This window comes from Sturnira hondurensis, unplaced genomic scaffold, assembly GCF_014824575.4.
Source record: "Sturnira hondurensis isolate 20B ecotype Veracruz unplaced genomic scaffold, ASM1482457v3 Scaffold0019186, whole genome shotgun sequence".
Classification (NCBI taxonomy): Eukaryota; Metazoa; Chordata; class Mammalia; order Chiroptera; family Phyllostomidae; genus Sturnira; species Sturnira hondurensis.
Window position 1 is genome coordinate 2814269 of NW_028091817.1, and position 24718 is coordinate 2838986.

Consider the following 24718-nt stretch of genomic DNA (forward strand, 5'->3'; position numbering starts at 1 on the left):
AAGAAGGAGAAAAACAAGACCAGGGTGCACCTGAGCGGAGAAGATGACATTGGTCAGCACCCGGTAGCCATAGAATCTCACACCATTGCAAGAGCCTATGCTCTGACCCCAATAAAAAGCCTGAGCACTCACACACACAGGCAGGACTGTTTCTGATTCCCAGAGTTTCCTCGCTCTGCAGAGCTGAAATAAATCTTACTTTCATTATCAGTGTCCCTGAGTTAATTTTTTTTTATTTAGAGAGACAAGAAGCCAAACTGGTTCCGAGTTTGGTTCAGTAACAATCTTGCCCATATGAAGGACTTGAAATTCAGGGACTGTAAGTCATCTTTGACACTGATTGTAACAGCATCCTAACTGTATGGTTTACGGGTCAAAATGCTGTTGAAGTCTCCTAGAATAATATGTACTATCATAATTCCTTAAATGAGAGGATTATTTCTATTAATATCACCATTTTTACATTGCTGTTTGCTAATGCTACTTTCAACTTAATAATTTTTTTTTCAATTTGGCAAACAGTTGTATTCCCGCACTTGGAAATGAAAAGTGGAGGCTGTGAACAGGTTACCTGTACGTGTAGACTGCCCATTTCATGTTTGGAGGGGCCCATCTAAAGTATAGATTGTGGGGTTTTGTCAAGTTGGGATTTTTGTTGTTTTTGTTTTGCATTCTATTTGAGTTCATTACCATCTGTAAAGAAAAAAAAAGACAATTCTTCCCTATTGTGTTTCTCTCCTGTGTGTCTTTACTAAATTTCACTAAATTCTGACACTGCACCTGGAGATAGCATCAGATCACACAGTAAGTTAAGGGCTCAATCCTACAAGACTCAGTGTCACTGTCTCTCTCTCCCTCTCTCTCGCTCTTTCTCTCTCTCTCACACACACATTCAGATACTCATCATAAGCCCATGTTATCACCTCTGCTTCTGACCAACCAGCTGTGGTTCAGAGATTCCGAGGACCCCTCCCCAGATGAGATTAATTTGCAAGAGCAGCTCACAGAACTCAGGAACACATTTACTACATTTACCAGTTTGTTAAAGGCTATGATAAAGGACACAGGTGAACAGGTAGATGAAGAGGTACGCAGGGTGAGGTCTGAAAGAGTCCTGAGCTCAGGAGCTCCTGTGGAGTTGGGGTATGTCACTCTCCCAGGATGGGGATGTGTTCACCAACTTGGAAGCTCTCCAGACCCCTTACTGTTAGGATTTTATGGAGCTTCCACATGCAGACATGTTCAGTCATTAACTCCATTTCCAGCCACTCTTTCCTCTCTAAAGAATGGAAAGGTGGGCTGAAAATGCCAAGCTTCTAATCATCACTTGGTCTTCGTGGTGACCAGATCCCATCCAGGAACCTGCCCAGAGTCACCTAATTAGAACAAAAGTTACTCCTATTGCTCTTACCACTTAGGAATTTATAAGGAGTTTGGGAACTCTGGGCCAGGTGCCAGGGGCAGAGGCCAATATATATTTTCTATTACAGCATCCTGTGGCCATGCTGAGCCACTGAGTAGGAGCTATCCCCTTTGGTTGGGACTTGAGGTCCCCAATGGGCTATGCCCTTGTGGTGGAATGCCCTGTTCTAGATTACCTGCCTGAACCCTGACAAGTAGAAACCTCAACACATTTGATATTAGTGACCTCTCTTTGCAGAAAGGGTAAATCTGCTTAATTTTCTTTCTGCTAAGAGTTAGCCCTAATAAGGAAAACACATAATGTTCTCAGTTGGAATAGGTCAGTGCCATAGAGGGCTTCTATTGGATTCTTTTTAAAAAAGACTTCAATAAAAAGGAGCTATGAGTTTAATATGCCAGATGGAAATATTTGCAAGTTGATACACTTGTTGAAAATTCTGAAATCTGTGTGCAAATGTAGGCAGGGTTTTGTCACCTAAATTCTTTGTGTGTGTGTGTGTGTGTGTGTGTGTGTATAATTCTTTTTTTCCAAGAAAGTTTTTATTGTTGTTCGAGTGCAGTTGTCTTCATTTTCCCACCACCACTTTCCCCCAACCCATCCACCCCCACCTCCCACCCTCAATCCTACTCCCCTCAACATAATAAAGGCTATATACAAAAACCTACAGGCAACATCACACTCAACAGGCAAAAACTAAAAGCTTTCCCACTAGGTTCAGGAACAGGTAAGGGTGTCTGCTTGCACCTCTGCTATTAGATTCTTAACTGAACTCACTAAGCTTCATCAGGCTTCCATGGAAAAATACCAAGAAACTCCAGTGTGTTATTCTGATACAATCTCATCAGTTAATTTGCTATAAAAATGATAGTACACCTGGCTGGTGTAGCTCAGTGGATTGAGCATGGGCCTGTGAAGCAAAGGGTCGCTGGTTCGATTACCAGTCAGGGCACATGCCTGGGTTGCAGGCCAGGTCCCCAGTAGAGGACACATGGGAGGCAACCTCACATTGATGTTTCTCTCCCACTCTTTTTCCTTCCCTTCCCCTCTCTCTAAAAATAAATCAATAAAAAATGATAGTACAAAATTGATAGTGTTAAGTGGTATTTAATCTCCAACGATCACTTCCCCATCCCCCATCTATAAAATTGGGCTTCCAAAGCCTCAGTGAATGGTTTTCAGTGGGAATACAAGTGCCAATCTGTCCTAGCCTCCCTCTGTTTTCCTACTTTGATAATATCAATTCTTTGGTTTATAGGAAGATAATTAGGAGTCCCCATGTTAATTGCCAGGGAATAGTAAAAAAAACAACAACAACAAAACAAGAAGTCAAACACCAACATCCAGTCAGTTTCCTTTTTATTGCAAGACATTATAATTTCCCATTGGCTGTTCAGATAAATACATTTGGACCAAGTTCAGGGGCTGCTGTTTTTCCTTGCTTCATGTAGTTATCTATAGGCAGGCCTTTGATCTTCCTGATCCAAGCAGCTTTGCTGGCTTTTTCGGGATTGACCACTCCAGTGGGCTTTCTGGACTGATATTCTTTCATCTTCGCTTCCTCATACTTTTTCTCCTCCCTCACAGTCAACAGCATGAATTCAGTGTTCACTCTAAAGGGATTGAGGGTAGTGTAGAAATGAGGCCGTTCTTTCTTGACAGACTGGGTTGTTGTGCTTACTGGTGGAGGCAGCATGCGGTTTGGCTTAATGACCTGCAGGCTGGTTAAGGGGCCAACAGTATGCACTATCCTGTCAGTTGAACTGGTTGCTCGACTTTCACCCCTTAAGCTGCCAGCAAGCCTGGTGTGGATAAGCATGGGCTGGGGTATTGTAGACTGGGCTTGGGGACTGTGCAAAGACTTCTTCAGGTTAGGCTGCAGTTTCTGGATTTCAAGGGGAATACTGTTTTTTTTCACATCTATGGGAGGATGGTTGGCTCTCAACCTATCAACTTCATGTTGGACTGATTTTCCCTTGAAACTAAGGACCTTCCTTGGGTGTGAAATTGAAGGTACCCAGGTATCAATGACTTGGGTGTGAGGCCTACGGGGGTAGGCAAACTCCCCTGAATTATGGGCTTGCTGCAGGGCATTAATGGTCAGGAGGAACCTGTCTGGCAACATAGAGATTTGCCAGGACTTTTTCTTTAAGTGACTGGTCAGGTCTCCAGGAGTTTCCAGTAGTTCTTGTTTTGGTACTTTCTCTACATCATCTGGTTTAAAAAAAAAAAAAAGGAAAACAAATCAGTGTATCATCAAAACATTAAATACTATTCATGAAAATTAAATTAAGTCTAACTCCTAGACAAACTGAGATCTTTGTTGCCTGATGGATATGCCATCATGTTGGCAAAAATCCTCTATGATACCAGCAATTATGACATATTCAATACAAGTCTTCAAGAAATATGCTAGTGTGCAAATGTGTGTTAAGCTCTAGATGTGCATATTTTGGAGGGAACATATGTGATCCCAGTGCTGCACATTTTTGAAACTTCATACCTCTTTTATGATTCACACAAAACAGGCCTTATAAATGTACAGTAACTTCTGTTTTTTTAAAAAAAGTAAATCACAAAATTTTATTCCAAATGATCTTTGGACATTTTCCCAATTCAAAACTACCTTAGAAAATGTCATCCCTGGGAAATGCTAAATATGACAGCATGACCAGAGGCAATTCCTGAACATTTCCCAAATGTTTGAACAATATGAGCAGGTCCAAAAGCTGCTGACAAGAACCAGAGATTCATTTGTTCATACTACATCATGGTCAAGACCTCCAAAGTGCCTTAGACCTTGAGTTTACAAGGATGTCTTCCCAGGTGAATGAATCTATTATATCAAACCTATTATGTCTTATTTGGCCCTTTCAGTCCCTTACCATACTTTACAGATACATTGAAAGCATTATCCCTATTTTACAAAAGGAATAACTGAGTCACGAAGAGTAGAAGTCATTTGTCTAGTCAGACCTAGAAAGAAAAAGTCTGTGCCCCAAGCTATACCAATCTATAACTAGCAAATAAAATGCAACCATGCGTTAGGATATAATTTTCCCTGATCATATAGTTTTATCTCAAGATGTCTTTGTATGAACATACTAGGATGGGATAAGATTTCAAACTTCTCCCTGACTATTACTTTGTGAATTAAATAATTTTATTAAAATAAATAAAACTAAATAAAATTAAGATGTCAAATCTTCCTCCCACCCTTTTCAAATGCAGGAAAAACTGCTCCACACGTGTGTACATGTGTAACAAGACACACAGTTCTTTCTCCTTTTATGGAAAGGAATTGTAATGACTCATTGTTCATTAACTTGTCTTTTTTGTACAATGTATTGTGTATCTCTTTCCACAGTCAATACATGTAGGTCCACATGATAACAATTTTAGCTGTTGTATAATATGGCATTATATGGGTTTTTTCATTATTTACTTAGTCATTGCCACCAATGGACATTTAGCTTGTTAGTGATCATCCTTAAAGAAATGCAAATACTGTTTTTACTTAGCAAACAAACAGGTACAAAATAATGGATAGCATCCAGTGCTGGCGTGGATGCAATGGGGCTCTCATTTGTTCTTGGTGGAATGGTAAATTGATCTATCATTTTCAAAGGACAACCACGGCAATGTCTAGTTATTAAACAAAATCATCCTTTGGCTCAGCAATGCCACCCTAAGATTTTACACTACCAGTATGCCCACACAGGTACACAGACATAGGTACATACAAAGATGCTCACTGTTAGTAGAGCCCTCCTAAAATGTAATTGTTTCATCCTTACCTTGAAACTAGTCTCTGCAGGCAGTTTGATTCAAAGAAACACTATTATGCTAACCAAAACTATTTGAAAGGCATTTTAAATCTTTACCAAAGTTTCTCAAAAATAACAAAGGGGCATCCTATTTGTGATGTCCAGTAACTCTTCTTAAAAGCCCCTTCCCCATCTCTCTCTCTCATTTCTGTATCTCACATACATAGCACCTATCCCCAAATCTATCTCTTCCTCATGAAATCCCCTAAAATGCCCTCTGAAATCAGCTGCAACTGCCTCTTCTTCTATGTTCCCTTCTTCAGACCCATGACACACCATCCAAAAAGTGAGGAGCGTGCATGGCAGGGAAATGTGGCAGGCTGTGAGCCCCAAATTGGAAATTTGGCTCTTACAAAGGTGCTTGCTATGTGGCCTCAAGTCACTAAAGAGACAAGTAAAATCAATCACTCTTAGGAAAAACTGGGCATTTTATTCATTCAAAATTCTAAAAGATAAGCAAAGTATCAATCTGCTAAAAAAACTACACTGAACAAAGTGAGCAATAGAGTAGGAAGGGGGTGGAAGAGAGAGTGAGAGTTGGATCTTGATACTGTTTCAGACTAAAGCATCACCTTTCATCTTATCTCCTTCGAGGGATTTTGCTTCCAAACTCTCCTGTCCACCATCCAAGCCATTTGCTTCCTTAGAAACAGGACTCTCTCCCTTCTTGATGTCTCTTCGAGGTGATGTTGGCTTTCCTTGACCCTGAAGTGCTTCTGTGGACACTGCTAAATAAAGATTGAAGTGGAAACTATAGCAATTATACATAACCCAATTAGGTGTGAAGAGTGGGAACATAGCTGATTATTTGACTGGTTTTCACCCAAACCAACATTTATTGATTGTCATATGAAACTAGGTAGTCACCTGGAGCCTAAGGATTTGATCACCTGACTTCCCTCCTACCCACTTTTCCTCCTGAGCATTAAGCTGTACCCATTATCTAAAACTTTAAACTCTCTCCTAGCTGATCAGCCACTTATAGTGTAATATGCTGGGACATGATCTATTGACCCATGGGCCCATTTCACATGCCAAATACAGGGCAGGTAAAATAAAGGAGTCTGCCTACTTGAGCCCCCCACAATTTATTCTTTGGATGTCTTATAAATGGTGTGAGCCATGCCACTCCGCCCACACCTATACATGCCCCCCCACACACACACACAGGTACCTACTTTATAACTAATATTTTCCAGGTATGCGTATTATCAATCAGTGTTCTAGAGATAACACACTCTGCATTGAACACTTTTATGCAGTATAATATGTTGTCTGTCCTGAGAAATAATTATGTACTATATGTTTGGCTTGGGGGTGTGGGGAGAGGATGTTGTTTGTTTGTTTTTTGTTTTAATGGCAAGTATTAAGGGCTAATGTTAGCTACTGTACAAAGATTCCAATAAGTCTGAAAACTTAGGCCTTGAAAATCAGGGAGTTCCCTTGAGCTGGCTAACAGATTGGCAAATCAAAGAGAATTGCTCCCAATTTCTTAAAGGTACGGAATTTATACCATCAAGAAATCACTGGCCAAAATATCTCACAAAGAAACTAGGCCTGGAATCCTATCACCCGCCCCACTGGCTACCAGTGAGGGGACCCAGGAGTCAGTCCTCTTACCTGTTGGTAACTTGACTGTCCTCAGCTGAATTCGAGACCTGTGAGGTTTACTAAGCAGGGACTCCTGGGCCACCACCTGTTTACTGGATGTGGAGCCCCTCAGGCTGTACACCTGAGTGCTAGCCTTGGAGAGGACTTCTGTGAGGCTGTTTTCTTCCTTGTTCTCTTCTCTGTCCTTGTTCTTCTTTTGTTTGGTCCGTTCCTGGGAGTACTGCCACTTTATATTTTCAAACTGGAACATCAGAATGTTGCTCTCTGTGTTGACCAACATCCTGGAACCACAACAAGATTGTCCACAAAAGGAGCCTGGAGGTCACCACTGTCTGCCCCCCGCCCCACCCCCATCTGCATGTCAGCTACTCTCCTGTGCAGCCCTCAGGCCCAGGGAAAATGCCGTGGGAAATGACCATACCAATAGGGTATGCCGATTGTTGCAGGCCACGGAGCAGAGTGCTGTTTTGTTGTTGTTGTTAATTAAAGTGAGCAGGGCACATATGTTCTGATTACTTTGCTTTTGGAGTTAAAATATTTTTAAAAGGATTTCCAGCTTGGAGTGAGTGCCAAGTACCTAGGATGCCCAAGGCAGAGGTTTAGGTACTCAGCCCACAGATGTCTTTAAATTCACTCCTTTTTAAAGCAGAGCATCCAAATGTCATGTTTCTAGTGCTGTGATGGGGATGTGGAAAACTGTAATGGAGGGAGTTCCCTCTCTTCAGGACCCTCCAGCCCACTCCTGCACTTCTACACTCCAGAGGCTCTGTGCTTGCTCTAGATTTGGACAGAACATTTCTTCTTTATAAAGCAGAATGATTTCCATTTCCCTAATCCCCATTTCAATGACCTGGTAAGAAAGGAGTTCCAAGCCTAGGCCCCCCAAGAATTGCCTCACACCTCAGCATTGGTTTCTATTGTTCCCAGTGTCCATAGATCAAGTTGCTTTCCCAGCTCATGGCCTGTAGACTTCCTGCCACCAGAGACAAGAAATGGAAACACCTACACAGTCCTCTCAGCTCCAAGAGGCTGTGATTTCAAGATCTTAACTGTCTATATTAACTCTCTAAAACACTGACTCGATTTGGTGGAAAACACTGGACTAAAACTTGGGGAATCATTCTAATTAGAAGTCTCTTTCAGATTTATTTTAATTCGAGCCAAAAGGAAGTAGTTTCTCTTCAAATGTCCTGAATGAGAACAAGGCAGAGGTAATTTTTTTAAACATTATTACCTCGTGACTGAGAAGTGTTTATTTATTGGGACTTATTACTAGCCCTCTCCTTTTAAGATGAGAAATAGTATTCATAACATTTCATTAAAGAGAAGGTGATATGATTCATGGAGATTAACTGATGTCTGAAGTAAGCCTCCGGTAGAATTTAAAGTTAATTCTATTTTGAAATTTTCGTGTAATATTACACTGAATGTGTCATATAACAAACACAGTTCTACACAGAGTTAGTTTAGTCACAGTTCTGGTTTCCATAAACTCATCTGCTCAGCACTGTCCCACTGGACACTGGGCCTCCTGCCACCACCACTGTCCCCCCGCTGCCCCAGCCTCCGTACATGTCCACATCAGAAGTGAGGTGTCAAAAGGAGCTCTCCTGGAGCTCTCTGGCAGCAGAACACATGCTCAGGGAGCAGGAGGGTAGAGGTGGGTGCTTCAGTTGGCAGGCTGCAGGTCCCCCCACCACAGCCATATTGCACTCACTGGGTAATTTGCCCAGACATCCAGAACAAATTAAGAGTGATGTGAACCCTGATTGCTAATCTGGTGCAAAGCGCACTTAGTCTCCTATTATTCTCCTCCAGCAAAAATTGGAGGAGAGTCTAATTTTACCTACTCTCCCACTGCCAGAAAATACGAGGCTGGTGTCCCAGAGAAGAAAAAGATCAAACAGAATTATTCACCACTCCGACCTCCACACCTATTACCCACCTGTTGCCCTGAATAAAGAAGGACAGCACAGGGTCACCTCTGCCATTGGCTTTCATCACCTTCAGACAGTTCCCATTTAAGAAATTGTAGATGCGGATCTTGCCATCTGCACAGGCACTGATGACCCGGAGGAAGAGAAGGGCCACATGCAACACCTCCCTGGAAGGGAGCAGAGCCATAGGCAGTAAGCTGCTTTGGTTTTTTGTTGTGGGTTTTTTTGTTTTTGTTTTTTTTTTGCTTTTTGTAGTCCAGGGTACTTTGCATGTGGTTGGGAGGCAGTGGTTTTAAGCACTTTAGTCCCTGAAGTGATATCGGCCACCATTTTAGAATTCTGTATGTAAACTATTAACTCTCAAGATAGGGCTGTACTCCCTCCTCCCATACAGTTCTTCTTCCTGCAATTTGGTCACAGTTCCATAGGTGGCCAAGGCCAAGTACACTTGTACGAGGTCTGTTTAATAGATATCCTGCTTTTTTATTTGATTCCTAGCTATTAACTTCTACAAAAGTCATTCTGAAAATTATTTAATGTTTTGATTCCTTTTCAAATAGTATTATTAAATAAAGAAAGAAAAATAACAAGTAAAAATGATCATCTTTATCTGAAGCAAAACCTGGTATTTGAGCAGTTTCATCTGGGTCTTAAATTGGTGGCTTTCATTCTTTCCATTAAACATCCTGAAGGAAAACTATACCCAGGCAGGAGATACGTGAGTTCCTCTCTATGACAACCAGCAAGATAGAGAAAGAAGCAGAGGAAGACTTAGATAGATGCCTCCAACAAAATGCTCCTCACAGCAGCTGGGTCTCAGTCGAACTCCAGATATGTGGAGTGTTCAGTTCTGAGAGGTGCAGTTAACCCACTTCTACTGATGATGCTGAAAAGTTGAGTCGGATGCCACCAGTTTGTTTGACTGATTTTATACATAAAGCAAGTCCACCCACCCCTGCCATCTCTACTCATCTAAGTCCATCCATGGCCCATAGGACCATCTCTTATCTCCATCTCCCCCTCGCCACACACATGCACACACACACACAAACTTTAAGTACACTGATAGATTCCTTAGGGTACAACCTAGGTAATGTTCATCTTTGCATGCCCAGCACAGGGCCTAGCCCAAAGCAGACCCTCAATAAATCTTTTTTGAAAAGTAAGTGTCAGCTTATGTTTCAGAGTATGATCATTGCTACAATGTGTTGAAAAAAACAACATCCACTTCATATCACTTGGTGCAAGCCTTGATCAGATCTAAGGGTCAGACTAAGACTTTTCAAGGCCCCTGCCATTAGCAAAACAGAAGTAACAAAGAACTTTGAAAGACAGGAGCATGTTTAGCCTATTCAAAGAACAGCAAAGAGGCCAATGTGGCTTGAATCCCTCTTCATGTGATAGATGGGTGATAGATAGGATAAATTAAATATAAGAAAGTTCTAGGTTTTTCCAACATGGAAATACAGTAACTTTATTGGTGGCTTTATTGATTCCTGTAGGGGCATCAGCACTAGGAAAGATGCCTGGTGGTAAAAGAGTTTGCCTCTTTCTATACCTCCTTTGATCTTGCTGAGCTGTGCCTGCACTTCTCATGTCAGGTTCCTGTGATATTTAGTAGTGCAGCCTATGCCATTATAGCCTACTGATATAAAGCATAGGCTTTGGGATCAGAAACCCGGGATCAAAACCTCATTCTACCACTAACTGGTGGTATAACCCTGAGAAAGTAACTTGACTTCTCAGTCTTCAGTTTTCTCATCTGTGAAGGGTGGACAGTGATTTCTGCCTCAGAGAACTGCTGTTGGGATTAAACTAGTGAAAGTATTTCAAAAACAGCTCAGTACCCAACTTAATTGTGGTTACTACAATTCTAGCATAGACCAGTCTCCTTTCAGGTTTTATCTCTGTCCTAAAATAGGTTATTTGTCTTCTCCTTTGTTCTTTGTTTACCAAAAGACACTACAAAGAGTGATGTCAATGAAAATGGAGGAGGCAAGAACTCAAAAAAATCTGTCCTTCCATTAAAGCAATAAAAAAATGGGAAACCCCCTGTCTGAATCAACTATTTAGAAACTCTGGAAAATAATCAAAGGCTTACAACAAGCCAGGGAACATTTAGATAAGAAAGATGGCTTAGCCCCAAGTCCTGTTCCTAACTCCCCAGTCCAGGGGTAGCCATGAAAATTGCCCACATTCCTGGTATTGAAGGAAACAGAACTGACCTCATTCATTATGAATTATTTGACCTGTCTAATGGTTTCCTGAAAACTAACATAAAAGTTTTATTTATTTCTCCTTACTAAGAAGTCAACCAGTACTAAAGCTGCTGCCTGAGGGAATTTACTGAAAACATTTATAGGCTAATATTTTTTTATCACTGCTGCTTAAGGCAATACATATCTTTTGGGTCAAACAGTTGACTAACCAAAAAGCTTGGGAGAAAAATATGAGGAATAAGATGTCCATAGGGCTATAAAAAGCTAATACCTATTCTTGGGGCTGTGCACATACCTGGGAAAGACCTGAAAAAGCCCTAAGCTCTCACTATTGGCTGACTGTGATGTTCTACACAAATGGGAAGTGAGAACTAAGGCAGAGATTTAACCAGCCTGGCTGAGTGTTGAAGGCTTCCATCAATAACACAGAGCACCTTGGCAAAGAATTGGAGATATTTTATTTCCAAGTGTTTAAGTAAATTTCTTTCCAGTCACTAGTATACCACCAAGGCAATAAAACAGAGACTTCAGTGACCAAACAAGATGAAGAATATAGACACACTAAACAAACAAAAACTACAATAATCAACAACAAAAACAAACCCTGAGGGCAGGAAAGATTTGATTTCTAGAGTTTTCATATTAAAATAATCAAACTGGAAGAAGAGGGAATAGTCCCTAATTCATATTATGAGGCAAACATTACCCTAATACCAAAACCAGGTGAGGAGAACACAGGCCAATTTCTCTGATTAACATATTAGAAAATAACAATTTAAGACCAAAGAATGCCATGATAGAAGAATGGAGGAACAAAAAAATACATAAAACTATAGAAAACAAATAGCAAAATGGTAAAATAAGTTATTCTTTACAGTAAATGTTAGTGGATTAAACTCTTCAAATAAAAGGCAGAGGTTGAAAGAAAAGATTAAAAACAACATGACTCAACTATATGCTGTCTACAAAAGACCCACTTTAGAATCAAAATAAAAAAAAGTTAAAAGAATGAAAAAATACTCCATACCAAATAAGAGCTAGAGTGGCTATACTCATATCACACAAAATAGACCTGCAGACAAAATTGTCAATAGAGACTAAAAAGGACATTATACAGTGACAAGAACATATATAAAGGACATTAAATAAAGACAAGGACTTATATAATTGGTGAATTCATCAAAAAGATATAACAATTATAAATGCATACTTACCTCACTCCAGTACCCCAGAATACATGAGGCAAAACACCTAACTATAGGGAGAAAGAGACAACTCAACAATCATAGATGAAGATTTTAATGTCACGCTTTAAGTAATGGATAGATCAACTAGACAGAAGATAAGCAAGGAAACAGAAGATGTGACAATCATTAGTAACCAACCAGACCTAACAGACATATACAAAACATTCCACCACATACCAAGAGAATACAAATTACTCTCAAAAGCACATGGAACATTCTCCAGGATAGGCCTTATATTAGGCTATTCAAAAAGTCTCAATAAATTTTGAAAGATTAAAATCATACAAAGTTCTCTAACTACAATAAATTAACTTAAAAACAAATAACAGAAAAAATATGAAAAATTTGCTCATAGCAAAATTTATAGCAGAATATGCCTACATTTCTTCAAGCAATAACCTAAGGTTTTCCCCTAAAAAATTTGAAAAAGAAGGTTAAACTAAACTCAAACCAAGAAGAAGGAAGGAAGACAAAGCTTGGAACAGAAATCAATGAATTTGAGAATTGAAAAACAAAAGGGAAAAATCAATGTAACCAAAAGCTGGCTCTTTGAACAAGCCTTTAGCTAGATAATTGACAATTATTTACTTACATTGACCAAAAAAATAAGAGAGAAAATTGAAATTACTAAAATCAGAAGTGAAATAGAGCATTACTAATGAATGATGGAAACGTTCTCTAATTAGTGGTGATGGTTGTACAACATTAAGAGTATACTAAAAACCATTAATTGTGCACAATGAAATAGTGACTTCTATGTTATATAAATGATATCAATTTAAAAGTTTTATAAATAAATGTCTAAACAATTTCTTTTCAATTTAAAAATTGAAAGAAAAAATATTACTATAATATTAGCTGCAGAAAAAAACATTAAGGAATCAAGGAGGTTCTTTTAAAAGATGCAACAGACTACATAAACTTCTCTACAGATCATCATTGCTGTCAGCCCTACTTTGTATCCTCTGGTTGTATTTCTCACATCCACTCTCTCCCACACTGTATGCATAGTCTTCATTTTGGATGAAAAGTTAGATCAAGAAGATAGACAGCAACTGTATCTGTTTTGTCATCTATGTCATATTCAAAAGATGGGTATCAGCCCAATCACTGTAACAACTCTCCAGAAAGGCAATCTGTCAAATTAGTCCTCACAAATCAGTTAGAAACATTTACTGAGTATTTACACATGTACAGGACTAAAAATAATGAGTAGGAGGGGAGGCCATATAAACAAGAATATTGACCGTGTTCTCCAGATGTCTGTGGATTTGCAAGGTATCAAGACCAATGTGAGTGGTATGTTGGAGCTGTCATTCAGTGGAAGTGAGGATGATTTAAGAAGATCTTATAGCTAAAATGGAGTGGGAAGCTCATGGATCCGTGGAATAGTGATCAAATCATTGGGTTATCTGGGAACAAATTACTTTCCAATACTTAAACTAAAGCCTACTGAATTGTACTTGGAACATTTTAAAAGCATTTAATTATAATTTTCAGATGAAATCATAAGGTTTGACACCTTTCTTAGGGTCAAGGTTTGGTAATCCAGATGACACACTAAGAGAGTTACTGATAATCACCTAGGGGTTGGATAAATCACTGAACACAGGCCCTTCCTAACACCCACCCATCAAGAAAGCAGCTACATGCCACAGACAGAGAACATACACATGGATACCCAAATCCCCTTCCATCTCCCACAAAGCCAATGTATCTGTTGAAGAGGTTCTTTTGAGAGTATAAAGAAATTTAAGGATGTATTTTACTAAATAACTATCCCTGATAGATCACCCTGGAAGATGCATTTACTGTTTTAATCAATCAGGACAGCATTTTACCTCCTGGAATTGTTTATATTGCACTCAGAGGAAGAAGACTCATTCATGTAGCACAGGAATGGCACAGAGAAGCCTGGAAAACCTACGGCCACAGCAAAATTATTAACCGACCACAATACCCTTTCCAGATATGCCCAGGTGTGACCTCAGACTACTTCTCAAATGGCTGTAAGCTGCCACCATCACTAAATTGGGATAGGAATTATAAAATAAAATCCACTTGCTATCCTGGAATAGGATCTAGCCCACAGACTTTACGTAAGCTCCTTTAAGCCTTCAGGTTTTTTTATTCAATTACAGTTGACATTCAATGTTATTTTATATTAGTTTCAGGCATATAACATTGTGTTTAGACATTTATAAAACTTATAAAGTGATCCCCATGGTAAGTCTAGTGCCCACCTGGCCCCATACATAGTTATTACAATATTATTGACTATATTCCCTATGTGTACTTTATATCTTCATGACTATTCTGTAACTACCAATTTATACTTCTCACTCCCTTCCTCTTTTTTACCCAGCCCCTGAACCCCTCTCCCACCTGGTAATCAACAACTTGCTCTCTGGACCTATGAGTCTGGTTTTTGTTTATTTGTTTGTTTTATTTCATTTATATTGTTCTTTAGATTCCACATATAAATAAAATAGGTCAGAGAGAGAAAGCCCTCAGTCATTTTTAAACCTTTGTCACTTGGATCATTTTAAGCTTTTATAACACAAGCTTCCTGAGGAAAAGGCCAATTCCAAGAATTTTGGGTTTACTGGAATTGGCATTATTTGGAACAGTGCTACAAATATTCACACACTTAGTAGGTAATAGATATATCACCTGTGTCATAAGTATAATCTTCTAAACATTTCTCAAAATCCACATCTAGTATTATTATTTCTTAAGGAAAACAAGTGTGGGGGAGGGGTGAGAGGGACTGGTCAAACAGAGCGGGGTGCAGGGGACTGGTAACAGGCAAGGGAGAAGGAAAAACAAATGGGTGAGGAGCAAAGGGGACAACAGGTCAGTAGACAGCCGGAGGGACTGATCTACCAAGAATCAAGGCCTTGGCTATGATGGAGAAAGTAGACAGCACTACATTGTTCAGACAGGGCATTGCAGGCACGTACTTGGGGTGCTTATAGGCCATGAGGCATCGCTCGTACTTGCCCACCATGCTCCAGGCCATGACCAGTCCATCAGCACTTCCTGAGAGGAGGTGCCACTCGTCAAAGCACAGGCACTTCACTGCTCCCTCGTGGCCGCTGAGAGTCTGCAAGGAAAGCTGTCTCTGTTTTTAGCCCGTCTTCAACTAGACTGTGACTCCTCCAAGGGCCAAAACTGGAAGCTTCTTCAGATAAATTTCAAAGCCACAGTGCACTTATCCACAACTCCCACTCACTGGGTATTTAAGTAGCCAACTCTGCTTTGGCTCTAAGAAAGCTGTTGGAGTCCATGCCTCTGCCACTCCAGAGTTCTCTCCCCCACGAAAGAAGAATGTGATCAGGGAGAAACTTGGCTTCTGGTGGGTCTGCAGCTGAGGCAGGCTCCCTCTTCCTAGAGCACCAAAGAGGCCCAGGATTCACCATCCTCTGCTGCAACAGAGTGTTCCATCCCAGCTCCTTACAAGGGCCCAGAAGGCACCTGGGCATCCTTGTGCCTGCAAACTCTGACTAGACCACAGTGACAACAAGGTTGGTGGGAAAAAACCTACCCACTTTGCCAGTGGTTTCTCACTGTGATCTTGCATTCCTGGCATAAATGACACCTCACTAGCATCCACTAGAGCCAAGGGATTTCAAGACCAGTGAGAACATTTTGTGCATATGAATATTCAAACACTTGCAAAACAGCCAATATTCTTTTCATCAGTGTAAGGGGAAAAACAATTGTGACTTTGTTCATTTCTTTACCCATGCCAGAATCAGGGTAGAATATTGTGGAAAAAGAAAAGGTACTTTTTTTTGCTGTTAAAATATCCCGAGCCCATTCATAATGCCAAGTCAGAATGTAGCCTTCTACTACCACCCCAGCAATCATGTGGGCCCTGATATTCCACCAACACACAATGGCTCAGTATTGGAGGTGGCCTTTCCTTTCAACTCTTTTGGACCACCCTTGTGGTGACTGTAACTTGATTTTCCAGGGTGGCCTATGGAGCAACATGGTGTGAGACCATCAGTCTCCTCCAACCCATCACCACCAGTGCCCCATTCCCTCCTCAGCCCACTGTCCGCACCTTTACCAGCTGAGCCATGGCAATGTGCCACACTTTGACTATCCCTCGCTCACAACTGCTCACAATGTAGGTGTCATTGATCCTGGTGGCCAAGATAGGGTCTTTGTGTTTAAACGTCTTCAGGCACTTCCCTGTCTCTATATCCCACTCTGAAAGGGAGGAGAGAGAAAGGTGGTGGGTGGGGCGAGAGGATGAGAAGGGGATGAAGGCAGGTTACAGTGAAGTTCTACACCCCATCAGAGAAGCTAAGACTATTGGAGCCCATCAAGTCAGACCTCAGACAACCTTTGTCTGGGCTGGCACCCCCACAGGCTCTCCAACAGCTCCAGCCACATGCAACACAGAGCTTCCTGCTCATGGGAGAGCCAGCAATGTCTAAACCTTAGCTTTAAACAAAGGAGTTAGCCTTAGGGTCCAAGTGCTAGACAGCTCATTGCCTATGAGACTCCTCCTCAAGCCTGGAAAAAGCTTGCTAGGATGATGTCAGGAGAATCACGGCTCATTTTGCATGGTGCCATTCTTTCCAGATGATATGCTTCTGACTCACACTTCTACTCTAAAGAAAAGAAAACTATCTGTTTTCATTCACATTTTAAAATATTTTTGAATCTGACTTGGATTTTACTAATTGAGAGATTGTCACAGCTGGGAGCAGGTTTAATGCTGCTTCTACATAGATGGTGATAGGGCAACAGCCTAGGTCAGTGGCCCCCAACATTTCTGACACCCAGGACTGCTTTCATGGAAGATAGTTTTTCCGTGGACCAGGGTGATGGGGTGTGGGGAGACAGGAGGCAAAGGTCAGGCAGTAATTCGAGCAAAGCTTTGCTTGCTTGCCCTACATTCACTCAGTTCCTTTTGTGTGGACTGGTTCCTAACAAGATGTTTGGGACCTCTGGCCTAGGGCACTGCAAGTTGGATGAATATGAGAGTAAATGGGTGAGTGGGAGAACAGAGCTTCAAGGCAAATATTGAAAGTAGTCACCAAGAATTCAGGGATGAGAACATTAAAGTCAGTTTTATCAGCCCCCAAAATACCTCCCAGGAAACAGAATGTTTTAACTAAGACAAAATAATCACAGCTGATACTTGTATAGCACTAACAATGGGCCAGGCATCATTCAAAGTGCTGGACATGTATTAAGTCATCTTCACAAAACAAACACTATTATTCTTCCCCACTACACAGGTGAGGAAATTGAGGCATAGAAAAGTTCTACAACCTGCTCAAGATCACACAGGTGATTGGCAGATTAAAGTGGCATTTGAGCCCAGGAAATCTGGATGCAAGGCCATGCCCTTGACCTTGACATGCTAAAGTTAATCAGGTAGATTAACTACCTGAGAATGTTTTTTTTCTTTTATATATATATATATATATATATATGGGCCCTTTTATCAAATTAGGTATGTGAAAATTGAAAGAGGAATTAAAATACATGTTGACAAGGTGCCCTGGTTTAAAGAATTTAAGAAGTGAGGAATTACCTTTCAGATCTCCAGTGGTCACTTTTTCTTTCTATTTTGGTAACCCAGGAAGGTAGGAAAAGCCCAGGGGAAGCAGGTGGGCTGGTGGCCAGGGTCAGAGTTAAGGTAAGAGAGATCTTTTGATATTTTTTCATCATGTGCATTAGTTTTGACTTTTTAAATACTGCATTAAAATATGTACCTTGATTACTAAGAGGCTTTTTTTTGGTGCCCCCTGAAGTTTCACACCTGAGGCCAGGGCCTAACTTCCCTTGCCCCATTATGGCCCTGCCTGGGGTCCCACAAAACTCTCTCAAGCTTGAGTCCTTGCCTGCCCTTCCACCATCATACCCTCCCTCTTTCATCCTTTCTTCTTTCCTTCTCAAAGCAATGACAGCAATGAGACTTTCATTCAGGCTGAGGAGGGCAAAGAGGTAGGGAGTATCTTAAGCAGATGTGAGTATCTGCAAACATAACACCACCACATTCTCCCTTTCCCACATTTTTCCTCCGTCTACCCCTAACATGCTGTGGTTTCCTGGGTCCCTTGCTTTTTTTCCCCTTCAGTCTTTCCTCCTGATTTGCACAGAACATCTCACCCATAACTAAGGCTTCCATCTTCATTACAACTGAAAACCACCAAATCGACTGATCTAGAGCTCCAAACTGGTATAGCCACCCCTGCATCTCCCCACTGCAACTGTCACCTGGATATCCTCGGGAATCCCATACTCAATTTGTAGGTTTCTGTTGCCTCTGTAACAAATTCTCACAAGCTTAGATGCTGAAAACAACACAAATTTACTATTTTACAGAAATCTGACCTGACCACAAAAGTCTAAAATCAAGGTGTCGGCAGGGCCATGTTCAGGCTATGTTCATTTATGGAGACTCTGGGGCTTGATTTCCTTGCCTTTTCCACCCTTAGGGGTCACCCACATCCCTTGGCTCATGAACCTTTCTCTTCATCTTCAAACCAGCAGCGTTGCATCTCTCTGACCATTCTTCAATAGTCACATCTCCTTTTTTTCAAGATTTTATTTATTTTTTTTAGAGAGGGGAAAAGAGGGAGAAAGATAGGGAGAAAAATACAGATGTGTGAGAGAAGCATCGATCAATTGCCTCTCACATGCCCACAACCTGGCCTGCAACCAAGCATAAGCCCTGACTTGGATTTGAACCCGTGATCTTTCGGTTTACAGCACAATGCTCAACCCACTGGGCCACATCAGTCATAGCAGTCACATGTCCTTTTGATCACAGACAAGAAAGTTTGTTTTTAAGGATCCATGTGACTACCCATGGGTCCACACTGAAAACCCAGGATAATTTCTCCATTTAAAATTTCTTAACTTGAGACTTCTGGCCAAGATGGAGGCATAGGTAGACATACTGTGCCTTCTCACAGAACCAACAGAAGGACAACAACAAATTTAAAAACAAAAACTAACCAGAACTGCCAGAAAATTGAACTGTATAGAAGTCAGACAACCAAGGAGTTAAAGAAGAAACATTCATCCAGCCCAGGAGGAAAGATGGAGATGGGCAGCTGGGGTGAAGAGGCTTCAAGGCAAGGCAGCAGCTTGTAGACCGGTCGAGGCGGTAGCTGGCACCGTGGGTGGTCCCACATTAGTGTGTGAATAAACTGGGAGAAACAACTGGGGAGCAAGACAGACCACACAACCTAAGGTTCCAGTGTAGAGAAATAAAGCCTCAAAAACCTCTGACTGAAAAACCTGTGGGGGTTAAGGTGGCAGGAAAAACTCCCAGACTCATAGGAGAGTTCGTTGGACCCAGCCACAGGGTCCAACAATGTACACAAAACCACCCACCTGGGAATCAGCACCAGAAGGTCCCAATTTGCTTGTGGGTAGCAGAGGAAATGACTGAAAACCACTGAAAGCTGAGCAAGTGGCATTGTTCCCTCTCGGACCCTTCCCCCACATACAGTGCCACAACACAGCATCATTGGTTGTACCACCCAGTGTGGTGATACCTAAGACTCCACCCCCTTACTATGAAACAGGCTTGCCAAAACAAACAAACAAAAAAAGCCCAAATGAAACAACAGATCAAAGCTCTTGTAGGGTAAGTGGAGGCAATCTGGTTTCCTCACCGCAGTCTGGGTAACTAAGGGAAGCAGTGTTTCCACAGCCTTGAATGGACCTGATAAATAGTGTTCTAATAGTGCACAGAATTATGTTATGTTATGTTATGTTATGTTATGTTATGTTATGTTTGTTATGTTATGTTATTATGGTATGTTATGTTAGTTTTCCAGCTTTGTTCCCTACTAGTACTTGAACAGGTAGGGACTTCTTGCTGGGGATGATGATGAGAGACAAATAACAAGGCAGGTGCCACAATGGGTGCCATGATGGGGAGCAAGGGCCATGACATGTGCTATGCTGAGACATGCACATGGACATGCAGCTTTGAATGTGTGGCTTACTTACCCATGAAAAAAGGCATGCCAGATATCCCAATGGCTCCATGAATATTTTCCATCTGCACAAATACCATGAACCTGTCCAGCCTTGAAGGGTTGCAACACAGCTCCAGAAAAAATACAACTAAGTAATGAAGAGATAGCCAACTTATCAGATGCAGAGTTGAAAACACTGGTAATCAGAATTCTCACATAAATAACTGTGTATGATCACAAAATAGAAGAAAAAGTGAAGGCTATGAAAAGTGAAATAAAGGAAAATGCACAGGAAACCAACAGAGAAGGGAAGGAAACCAGGACTCAAATCAACAGTTTGGAGAAGGAAGAAATAAACATTTGACCAGAACAGAATGAAGAAACAAGAATTCACAAAAATGAGGAGATTCGTAGGAACCTTTGGGACAACTTTCAATGCTCCAACATCTGAACCATAGGGATACCAGAAGGAGAAGAGGAAGAGTAACAAATTGAAAACTTATTTGAAAAAGAAATGGAGAACTTCCCCAATCCGGCAAAGGAAATAGACTTCCAGGAAGTCCAGGAAGCTCAGAGAGTCCCAAAGAAGTTGGATCCAAGGAAGCACCATGAAGGCACATCATAATTACATTATCCAAGATTAAAGAGAAGTAGAGAATCTTAAAAGCAGCAAGAGAAAAGGAGACAGTTACCTACAAAGGAGTTCCCATAAGACTACTAGCTGATTTCTCAAAAGAAACCTTGCAGGCAAGAAGGGGCTGGAAAGAAGTATTCCAAGTCATGAAAGGCAAGGACCTACATCCAAAATGACTCTGTCCAGCAAAGCTATCATTTAGAATGGGAGGCAAGATAAAGTGTTTCCCAGATAAGGTCAAATTAAAGGAATTCATCATCCCCCAGTCCTTATTATATGAAATGTTAAAGGGACTTACCTAAGAAAAAGAAGATAAAAATTCAAACAGTAAAATGACAACAAACTCACAATTATCAACAACCCAACCAAGAAAAAAAAAACAAAAACCAACTAAGCAAGTTGAGAACAGAAACAGATTTACAGAAGTAGTGATCACATGGAGGGTTATCAATGGGGAGGTGGAAGGGGGAAAATGGGGGTAAGGTACAGAGAATAAGAAGCATAAATGGTAGCTACAAATAGACAGGGGGAGGTTACAAATAGTATGGGAAGTGGAGAAGCCAAAGAACTTACATGTATGACCCATAGACATGAACTAAAGTGGGGGAATGCTGGTGAGAGGGTGGGTACAGGGCTGAGGAAAATAAGAGGAGAAAAAATTGGACAACTGTAATAGCATAATCAATAAAATATATTAAAAATAAAATAGAATTCCTTAACTTAGTCACATCTGCAAAGTCCCTCTCACCATGCAAGGTAACATAGTCATAGGTTCCAGGGGTTAAGATGTGCAGATCTCTGGTGAGCCATTGTACTGCCTTCTACACTCATCATGTTCTAAACTGAAGCCATTACCTTCTCCTCCATTCCTCACCTTACCCTTCTAATCCACCCTTTTTCCTATTTCCAGATCCCCACTGGCCTGAGTTTGAAAGTCCAGCCTCATCATTTGTCTTCCATCTTTCTCACTTTTCATATCATATTGGTGGTGAAGTCCTGTCAATTCTCCCTCTAGAACTCTCTCTTCAGGGAGACTATGCCATCTGATATAAACATGCATCCATCTGCATTTTTTCTCACTTGCCTGGTCTCCAATAGCATCAATATAAAAAACATCACAGTTTTCTAGGCTGAGTAGTGTCTTAACTTGTCCTCAGACTCCACATAGTCACTGCTCTCCAAATCCTTCTTCCACACTATCATTCCAGTTATCTTTCTCAAACACACATTTGATTATGTCAACCCTCAGCTTAAAATGGATGTAAGAGCTTCCCATGTCCTATAAAATTCAATTTTCTACCATGATGCAGAAGGCCCTTAATAACCTGGCTACAGGCAACTTAATAGCCTGATCTTCAACACCACACTCACCATACCAAGCAAAGGGAACACACTGTTATATTCAATCATCTGTGAGTTTGTCTGTGCTGTTCCTTTGTCTTGGAATGTCTTCCACTCTTCCTCTGCCTGTAGATCTCCTTATCCTCAAGATCACACTCAAATAGCTTCCTGTCTGTGGTGGCTGTACCTCTTGCTCTTACTTCTGTGGTCCCTTAACTTCTGCATGTTCATTAGGAGCCAATTAAAATTTAGAGTCAGATAGCCCTGGGTTCAAATCCCCACTCTACCACTTAGCAGATTCAATTTAGGGCAAGTTATTTTTCTCTTTGAGTTTTGATCCCTCTTCTGTACTACCCCATAGTGTTCTTGTGAGGGTTAAATAAGACCAGGAACCGAACCTGCAACCCAGGCATGTACCCTGACTGGTCATTGAACCAGCTATCTTTCTTTTCATGTGGGACGATGCCCAACCAACTGAGCCACATCAGTCAGGGCATGAGGGTTAAATAAGATAATACACATGAAGCCCCTACCGCAGTCACAAAATTAGTACTCAATAAATGGCAGTTGTTATTATTCACATATTTATTATATCCCCCATTATATACATATATGTATTTTCATTATGAGATGATGAGCTTCTTGAGGAAATAAAAAGCCATATTGCAAGAGCAATATTATACTCATTTTTCCCTTAACACTTAGCACAGTGTCTAGCATATTGTAGGTAGTCAACCAATAGTTGTCAAAGGAATGGATCAATAGATAAATGGATGGACAGATGGATGAATAAGAGTAAATATATTTCATGTATTTTGTCAAAATGTATTTTGACAACCAATGGATTGGGGAAACTTCTTTGAAAATTTAGGGCATTTATTTCTCACCTTTCACCTGGCAATCTCTTGCTCCAGATACAAGCCTGTTCTTATATAAATCCATGCACGTGACTGTCCCCTGGTGGCCATTGAAGATTCGTACACAAGCCCCACTTTTTAGATCCCAGTATCTGCAGGAATTAAGCAAAAAAATATTTTTGAGATTTTCTGAGCATCCAACTTGTCTGAGCAACCAACTCGTCTGAGGTCTCAGCTCTCATTATGACAGATTTCCACCTCAGGCAGATCGCTTCTGTGACAGAGCGAAGTGTAATGTTTAGGTAGCAGACCCTGAAGCCGGGATGCTAAGATCCAACCCCAGGCCCAGCACTGCCTAGTTGTATGATCTTGGATAAGTTATTGAACCACTCTGTTCTTCAGGTTTCTCAGCTGAAACTGGAAGCAATAAATGTTACTTACTTTTTTTTTTACATTTTATTTATTTATTTTTAGAGAAAGGGTACGGGAAGGAGAAAGAGTGGGAGGGAAACATCAATGTGTGGTTGCCTCTCATGTGTCCCCTTCTGGGGACCTGGCCTGCAACCCAGGCATGTGCCCTGACTGGGAATCAAACCTTGCGACTCTTTGTTTCACAGGCCCGTGCTCAATCCACTGAGCTACGCCAGTCAGGGCTATAATGTTACTTACTTCATTGACTTATTATTAGATTTGGCAAATAATAAATGATTAATAATAAAAAATAACAATTAATAATAACATATTCTTTGAATGTGTTAAGTTTTCCCTTCTAATGTTATCAAATGTGCTATGGCCTTACCTGTTTGTCAGAGCCTACTACGTGTTCACAATGTGTTTAACCATGTCCCTGTAGTCTGAACAAAAGCATGTTTTGAGTTATTGTTTCTAGCAACATGGCCAACCATGAGGCCCCCTTTTTTCTTAATTTATGCATAAAATATACTTGATAACACTTGTAGAGTAACAGGAATAGAAGCAAATTCCTTGATTTAGATTCACTGATTTAGTAAACTTATAAACCAAGTCATAACTGCAAGCATAAGCTTAATAGAGAAACTTTAGTTTTCTCTAGTAGAGAAATTTAATGAGAAACAAACTCATTTTCACCAGGGACCACATCAGCCTCACAGTTGCCTTCAAAGGGCTGAAATAATTTTAGGACTGTATAAACTACTCCTTAACTATTAAGGAGTTGAAATTGACACCCCTGTTTTAGATGTATGCCCTTCAAACAGGAGAACAAAACTCAGGGGGCTGCACTCACTGCTGCTGCTTTCCTGTGAAGCTTAGAAAAGTTAGAATGAAAGAAAAAAGAAAAAATAGTATAATTATTAAAAAGAACATAATATATTGTCAGTATTTCCAGTTGATAAGATCATATACATAAACAAACCAACTCAACACACATACTTTTAGAGTTAATAAGGAGCATTATCAAGGTTGCTAAGATACAAAATCAAACTATGGAAATTGATATCATTTCTCCACACCAGCAATATCCAAATGAAAAAAAGATACCATCCACAATAGCAATAAAAGTGTAAAGCTTTAGGTATTAAGTAAGAATACAAAAGCTTTTTTTTTAATTTTCAGTTTTAAGAAAGAACAAGCAGTCTATAAATTCAATGCAAAGCAACCCCAATCAAGACTAGTTAGGTTTT

The 24718-nt window shown here is 40.6% G+C and overlaps 1 protein-coding gene across 1 annotated transcript in view; it reads right to left on the bottom strand.

Moving 5' to 3' along the window:
* Positions 1–2777: 2777 nt before the first annotated feature.
* Positions 2778–24718, bottom strand: part of FBXW10B (F-box and WD repeat domain containing 10B) — a 39416-nt gene continuing 17475 nt past the window's right edge. Inside the window, exons 8-14 of the mRNA XM_037070949.1 lie at positions 23088–23209; positions 16334–16482; positions 15225–15367; positions 8804–8962; positions 6868–7139; positions 5820–5975; positions 2778–3634 (exon numbers count right to left, since the gene is read on the bottom strand). Coding sequence (XP_036926844.1) covers positions 2814–3634; positions 5820–5975; positions 6868–7139; positions 8804–8962; positions 15225–15367; positions 16334–16482; positions 23088–23209 — 1822 coding nt within the window. The 3' untranslated portion in view covers positions 2778–2813. The remainder of the gene's footprint in view (positions 3635–5819; positions 5976–6867; positions 7140–8803; positions 8963–15224; positions 15368–16333; positions 16483–23087; positions 23210–24718) is intronic.